The sequence below is a fragment of the Lissotriton vulgaris genome, chromosome 2_1 (genome assembly GCF_964263255.1).
Source record: "Lissotriton vulgaris chromosome 2_1, aLisVul1.2, whole genome shotgun sequence".
Classification (NCBI taxonomy): domain Eukaryota; kingdom Metazoa; phylum Chordata; class Amphibia; order Caudata; family Salamandridae; genus Lissotriton; species Lissotriton vulgaris.
This window is the reverse complement of record NC_141687.1, coordinates 9,787,935-9,795,832: the sequence shown is the minus strand read 5'-3', so window position 1 is coordinate 9,795,832 and position 7,898 is coordinate 9,787,935. Positions and strand designations below refer to the sequence as shown.

At 40.7% G+C, this 7,898-nt stretch overlaps 1 protein-coding gene across 1 annotated transcript; it reads right to left on the bottom strand.

The window, feature by feature from the left end:
* Nucleotides 1-970: 970 nt before the first annotated feature.
* LOC147729451 (olfactory receptor 2D2-like) lies at nucleotides 971-1,924 on the bottom strand. Its single transcript, XM_086953998.1, has one exon. The coding sequence runs from the start codon at nucleotides 1,922-1,924 to the stop codon at nucleotides 971-973; it is 954 nt and encodes a 317-aa protein (XP_086810124.1).
* Between the last annotated feature and the right edge of the window lie 5,974 nt (nucleotides 1,925-7,898).

Sequence of the window (7,898 nt, the reverse complement as noted above, 5' to 3'; positions counted from 1 at the left end):
ATCCTGAACTAGAAGAAGAATTCCAACACTTACTTTTTGAATATTAAAATCACATAAATGCTTTTTTATTCTAAATTGAATTTACAGTTTTTTCAACTATAAACAGCGTAACTTACTTCATGCACCTATCTTTTTACAAACTATCGTACAATTGTATATGCACTTACATTCATATACCTCACACTTGTTGCATCCCAATTAAGAGAAGCCATCACCCTACCGTCACCATTTGTCCCTTTTTTCTTCATTAGCAGTTAAAGACCTCCTTCACACTATGTATCGGGCCGCCAGTCAAAAGGTGCATTTCTACTACCCATCCTGAGGTTGTCTAAATGGACGAGATTCTGTACTATTTTGCCGGCCTCTGGGAAAATAGTAGCAATTCTATATTGTTAGTCGGTGGCCGGGTATATTGCCACTTCTGTGTTTTAAAGCTAAAGGACACCTCATGTTCTGTAAATTGGTCTTAGTTTGAACACATGGGGCCTTGTAAACTAGTCATCAATGGGTGCCTGGATCACAATTCACTTTATTCCTGTTCAAGTCACTTGTCTCTAGTTTGCAATGCTTGTAGACTCATAACCTCCATGTACAGTAGACAGATTTCCAACTTAAGGAGTGCAAAGCACTTGTGTAAGGATTTGAATTTTGAATTACTCAGAAATGTTTTATATTTTTGCAAATTTTCAGTGATCTGATACAAAAATATGCTATTGAACTTGAAAATCAGCCTGACACAAAGCAAGGCATCTACTGGAGAATGGGTGGGTCATGTTGTGATACCTAAACAGGAAACCACAGAGAAATCAGATATTAAGATGTGCCCCTGAATGGGGGGGGGGGTAGACCAAGTTTATCATTTGTAAGTTTAAGGAGTACTTTATTATAGGAATGCGTGATTCCTGACTGTGGGGCTCTGGAGATGTTCCCACTTCAATGACTGTGCAGAGGACATCCCTCTGCTCTCGATTCACATTAAAGGCTTTGACCCCTGCCAAGTGACCCGGATGCTGATCAGCTTCTTCAGAGCTCCTTTTATCTCCTTGTTCCGCAGAGTGTAGATCAGTGGGTTGAGTACGGGTGTCACCAGACCATAAATGAGAGTGAAGATCTTTTGGTCCTCCTTTGGGATGACGGCCTTGGGAAGCATGTACATGACGATGATGCTCCCATAGAAGAGGATGACCACCGTCAGGTGAGAGCTGCAGGTGGAGAACGCCTTGCGCCTGCTGGACGTGGGCATCCTCAAGATGGTGTAGAAGATGCGAAGGTACGAGAAGGTGATCAGCAACACAGGAACTATAATAACGCCAACTGAGATGATAAGGATCACTAGCTGCTGCAAGTGGATATCCACGCATACCAGATGTAGGGCGGGGGCCAACTCACAGATGTAATGGTCAATCGTGTTGTGCCCACAGAAGGGCAAAGTGACTGTGGGAAAGACCTGCACCATGGAGAGGAGAAGCCCACTGAGAATGGTTGCGACAGTGAGCCTGATACAAGTGGCTTTGCTGACTATGCTATGGTAGCTCAGGGGTTTGCAGATGGCAACATAGCGATCCCAGGCCATCACAGCCAGAAGGATACATTGGGAGATTCCCAAGGCGAGGCCAATGAACATTTGTGCAACGCACGTGGAGAATGGAACAATATTTGGTTTATAGAGGAAGCCATTCAAGCAGGTAGTGACGTTTGTTGATAAAAAAGCAATATCCAGATAGGCCAGATTACATAGGAAGTAGTACATAGGTGAGTGAAGCTGAGAGTCTGTGTGGACCACTGCAATGATGAGCCCGTTGGAAGCAAGCATGAGCAGATAGATGGTGAGAAAAGTCACAAACAGCGCAATCCCTGTCTGCCTTGTCACAGGAAATCCCACAATGATGAACTCAGTCAGCAAGCTCTGGTTCCCTCTGTCCATGCTAAGCCCCTAACGAGACCTAAAGGAAACAGAAAGACAGCATAATGGGATCTCATTCCTAAAGATTAGATATCAAACTGCACATCCCCTAGATTTGGAGTGACTTTAAATAATCACTGGCATTGAAACTTAGAACTCTTTCTTCCCTGGTTCTTGTCATGTTGCATCAGCAGAGGCTACTCAAGCATAAAACAAATAATCTTATTTGCTGTCAAGTTTAGTTAGTCTGAACGTAGGCCAATACTGACTGTAACTTTTCAGATCAACACTTCCAATCACTGAGCTTAGGGTTGTCTTACCTTTAATCAAAACCATAATATCTCAGCTTTAATCAATGATGACATTTGAAATACACATGGCAATAAAGAATAAAACTGGAATGGTGCAAGATACATAAACAAACAGAATTGAAGGGAAAGAGCCGCAGTGAAGGAGCCCTGTCTGTTTTCTTAAAGACTAGCTGCAGTCCAATTGACCAAGGAGTCAATGGTCTGATGAATGTACTCCTTCCTTAATACTAAGGAAGAAAACATGAACAGCAGAGCATGTTTTTTGTCTCCATATGGTCTTAGGGACATCTTAAGAATATGGGGGTCCTACGGTTAAATGTATTTTGAGGGCCCCTGTTTGTTTTTGTTTTTTTTATTTAAAATTTTTATACAGTGCATTTGACAAACTTAAGTTATGGCAAAGCAAAGCATTACAGAAACAACAGATTAACCAAAGCATAGCACATGCATAAGAAAAACTAGGAACTCTAGCGGGTATACATTAACAAAAAGAAAAGAGAAAGACACCACATGGGTAGAGCAGAAAAAGCAGATAAGGAGAAGAACACAGGGGTAACCAGAACAACAGCCTTGTCTATCCTATCCAGTCCGTTATAGGGGTCCAGATTTTACGGCCCATTTCCTGTCTTTTTCGCCCTTTTAATCTGTAGACTGCTCTTTCCATATTGTATATTGCTAGCAGTGGGGATCTCCAGTTAATGAAGGTTGGGGGATCAAGGCTGATCCATTGGGCAGTAATCCCCGATCTAAAGATAGACATAGCTATAAATAAAAAGCATTTCCCTGGTTTACTGCAATCTGACATATTATGGTATAGGTAGGCAGTGTGTTAGCCTCACAGGTTTGCCAGAGACCTGACGAGAAAAGTTTCTATATTTTGTATGTACTTAGCAAGCATAGGGCAGGAAAAAAACATGTGTAGAGTGTCAGCAGCTAAAAGGCCACATCTACTACACGAATTCCCGTGAGAGTTAGACCATTTAGAAACTTTACCAGGGGTGTAATACAAATCATAGGCTGCCATATAATGTTGGACCCTCAGACTGCCAGTCATCAATATCTGATTGGCCATTTCGAGAGAGGCAAAAAGGTCTGTAACTTCTTGCCCAAGGTTTCGGACCCACTTTTCGCTTTGGACAATCAGATCATCTAGCAGATTGGATAGTAGTGTTTGATAAAGTAACCCAATCCTTGCTCCTTTCTTTATAGATCCAACTAAAGAGTTTTTTCTGAAACTTTTCGGGTCCTTCTAACGTAAATTTTGATATTGCTCCTAATTTGTAGATACTTAAAAAAGTGTCTAGTTGGGAACCCATATCTTCCCTGGAGATCGGAGAAAGAGACCATTTGACCTTCATGGAAGAAATCCCCCAAAACTCTAATTCCTAGATTAACCCACCTAAAAATAATAGGATCCTGAAAAATTAAAGGCAATAGGCCTTGGGTTGTAAGAGGGGTGTGTGCATTGATGGTTGGGATCCCAAATTGCCCCCGGATTTTCCTCCAAACAGAATGAGCTGATGGGATGATTTTAAATTTAGCTTTCTTATAATAACTTGGTTTGAAGATGCTCACCAGATATTTGTGAACAGCTTCAGTAAGTAATGTCGCATAAATCTTAGGTCTAGCAAATACATGCACTGCACAGCTATCTCCTGAGATTAACACCCCCATATGTAGTAGCAGTGCAGCCCAGTGATAGAGCATTAAAGATGGTAGACCCAAACCACCCCTTAATCTAGGAAGTATCAATCACTATGATGCTCTTCTGGGTTTATGGTACCTCTAAAGAAATCTCAAACAGGCCCTTTCTGCACTAAGGATGTACTTCATTGGGAATTCAATGGGGATGGTCCTGAATAAGTACAGGAATTTAGGGAATATTGATAATTTAAGAACGTTAGAACGGCCATGCAGTGAAAGGTGTAAATAGTCCAATCTCTCCATTGTTTGGTTTACCTTTTTCAATCAATCAATCAATCAATAACCTTTATTTTGATTATAAAAAACCATAAAAGATTACATACAATATAAAACAATCGTAAGACAAATCTTTCAATCCCTCGCCCATCCATTCCGACATAGTTAAAAATAGTCATCGAAGTCCCAATAGAGATTTTTCCTAGTAATTAAAACAATAAATACGATTTTAAAGTCTAAAATTGTGGAATGTCCATCAGGAATGTCATTTTAGCAAAATGACAATATCACCTAATAATTTAAGCGCAATGTTTGCATGATGTTGTTAACTTCGTAAAATATATTTAAAACTATCGGCAATAAGTACAAGAACCCATGTCAATCCCTTTTGGAAGTTATTATTGAACTCTTGCACAAGATTAATCACAAAAGTAGCTAAAATGTAAAACCCCTTCTCCTCCTTATTAGGTCTACACAGAAAATGTATCTGTTAGATTGGGTGGTATCCATTTGCAATATTCTTTCCGCCTCACTGCAACGTCTAAATCCTAAAAGACGACATATTGGTTTGATCCATATTCTCCTAGCATGGATGTAAGCAGGGCAGAAGAATAGTATGTGTACTTCATTCTCTTTGGCACCTGTATTGCAAAGTTCACAACTACCATCATTTTCCTTTCCTATGTTACAAACCCATTTTGTAGCGTTTGCATTAATTTGCAAAATACAAGAACGAAATGTTAAATATAGAGATTTGGCAAAACCTGGTGTAATTTCATCCATAAAAGACTCAAATTTACTGTTTGGTTTCATAGAAAGATACCCCAAGGATAGGGTGCCTAGTTTAGGGTTGTATAACCGGGAGTTTTGATTAAACGCCCAGTAGCTTAATTTTAACACTTTTTTAGAGCTCAAAGTCAAGCCTCCTGGGTTCTCCCAAAAGTGTCTCAGCCTCAACTTAGTAAACCAGTCCTTGATATGAGTCAACCACGCCAACCTTGTGTTATTTTTAATGCTCAGAATTTCCTGTAGGGCTCCTCTGTAATGGGCAAGTTCGTCTGTTGACCACAAGCGGACCCAAAACAGTAATGACCGTAAAGCCGCGTGGTCATCAGTACGATGGATGTGTAGGTACATTACAAGAGGAAGTAAAGGGGTGTGCTTTAGGATACTTAATATTTTCCTAGAAAAGATATTCTCTTTTGCTTTAAAGGTATATTTCACTGCGTAACCCCATAATTCTGCCCCGTAAAGGGAAGCAGATTGTGCCTTATGTTTGTATAGCTCCAATACTGGGGAAACGGCTTTTGATAGGCTGTTTTATTGTCTCCTTGCTATCGAAACTAAGTTCTGGATAGGAGTTTTATTACTCTTGTCCAGCTGGGGTTTCCAATCTAATTTAGCATCTAAAGTAATGCCTATGTAGTTAAAAAGATGCACATATTCAATCTTGTCTGCTTTAACAGTCAAACAGTCAAAGTTTTTTTTAAAGTTTTATGCGGATTGACTGCCATATATATGGTTTTAATTGAGTTAATCTCCAATCCATAGGTGTCACAATAGATTCTGAAAGTATAAAAGTAGGTTTTGAAGGCCTTTGGGTGTCTGGGATATTAAAATCGTATCATCTGCTAACAAGAGTGCATGTACGTCAGCCCCCCCCCCAACTTGGGAGAATCATGTTCGCAGCCCAAGAGGGATCCTGGAATGTCATTCACATACAAAGAGAACAGTGTGGGGGCAAGCACGCACCCTTGTATTATACCCCTATTTATATATATGCGGTCTGTCAATTCACAATTCGGACCCCATCTGACCCTGGCAAAGTTAGCCTCAAGCAGTCTAATAATCTGTGCTAAAATTTCCCACAGGACACCCTTGTCCCTTGGTGTTATCCACAATGTGTTTCTGGGGACCAGGTCAAAAGCTGCCCTGAGGTCAACAAATGCAATGTACAGATGCACCTTTTATATTTTAATATACTTCCAGATAATACAAAGGAATCTAAACACTTGATTGAGTGTGCTAATTTTTTCCCTTAAACCTGCCTGGAACTTGGTTAGGATACTATTTTCCACAATCCAAGAACTCCGTTTATTTAAAATTTGTCTTGCGAAAACCTTTTGTAGGACATCAATAAGACTAATCGGTCTATAATGCGCCGGGTTCATACGGTCCACCTTCATAAAAATAGCTACGATCTCTGCACCCCGTCATGTTTCAGGGATAGAAGCATCCATTGCAATAGCATTGCACAAAAGGTTGATATCCCATATCTCTTTCTCGTGTCTCCATAAATCCCCAGGGATCCTATCCGGGCCAGGTCCCTTCCATAGTTTTATTGCATTTATTGCTTACATGGTTTCTAGCATACTAAAAGTCAGGGGTATCTCACTTTAATTGAGGATTAGATCATCACTACCGAGAATAATCTCATTGTTAGGGGATGAATACAAATGAGAGACATAGCTTGGTCATTTTCTTTACGCGCGTCTAACAACTAAGACCAGATGTTCTCATCCCAACGTTTCTTTGTCTTAAGCACTATATCCTTGTAGCACCTCCTTTTCTCCCTTAAGACTAAGATATATGCTTTTTACTGCCTCTATCAGTTCTTTTTTGGCATTGCGGCACTCTTTGTTATACCATGCGTTGCCCTTAAGCGATCAATCTAATGACCCCTTTTTAGAAGGCTTTGAAATTTTGATTAATATTTATTAAAGTCCCTCTACCATATTATCATGCATCCGCATGATCAGGATCTCCTTTACTGGCAGATTAGAATATGGGGAGACTATTTCTACGTATGTCTTGTAGATCATCTTGACCGTATCTTCATTCCCAAATACTACTGGCCATTTAAGTGCTCCACGGTTATTTGACACTACAGGCTCAAGCTGGGTATACATAGAGCAATTTTTCTCTAGGGCGGTTAGCTGAAAAAAGGAAGCACAGAGCGTCAAGCACAAGGGATAGTGATATCTCTCTATGGGGTCTTCAACTACCAGGTCACTTACCATAGGCCAAAATGGAATTTTGATAATTGGCAAGATGTTAATTTCTGGAATCTTCTCTACTGCCGTAGTGATCTTAATGCCCAAATAGGTGGCAACTGAAGTTTTTGGAAGCCCTGCTGGTTTTCAAAATTCAGAATGTATAACTTGGGTTGTGTCAGCATTGAGGCGATAACCAGAGACTGACCCAAAAAGTTTGGCAGAGTCATAGACAGCCGGGATAGCGGAACCTGCATCCGTCATCGATGTTAGCCATGACCACCTGTATCCTTGGAATACTATCTAATTTACTCAAAAAGGGATAAATGTATAAAGAGAATAAGAGCAGGGAGCAGGGGCAACCTCGACGAGTTCCTCTGCTAATGGGAAAGAGACGCGACTCATGTCCCGAAATACCAACGGAGGCCTTAGGAGAGATATATAGGGCTTGTATAGCTCTAATATATTTTTTTGGAAACCCCTTAAATCTCAACAGTTGCCAGAGGAAGTCCCAAGAGACCCTGTCGAACGCCTTTTCGGCGTCCAACAAGATAATTGCCAAAGGTTGTTGACAGGTAGAGGTAGCGGTACAGGTAGAGTCCCAATAAAATAAAGCGATCACCCACCTGATATGATCAGAGGTGTCCCGGCCAGGGATAAAACCGTGCTGGCGAGTAGAAACTAGAGGAGTGATGGCACTTCTCAATCTAGATGCCATAATTTTAGCGTAGATTTTACTGTCAGCCCATATTAGGGAGCTCCGCCGATGGG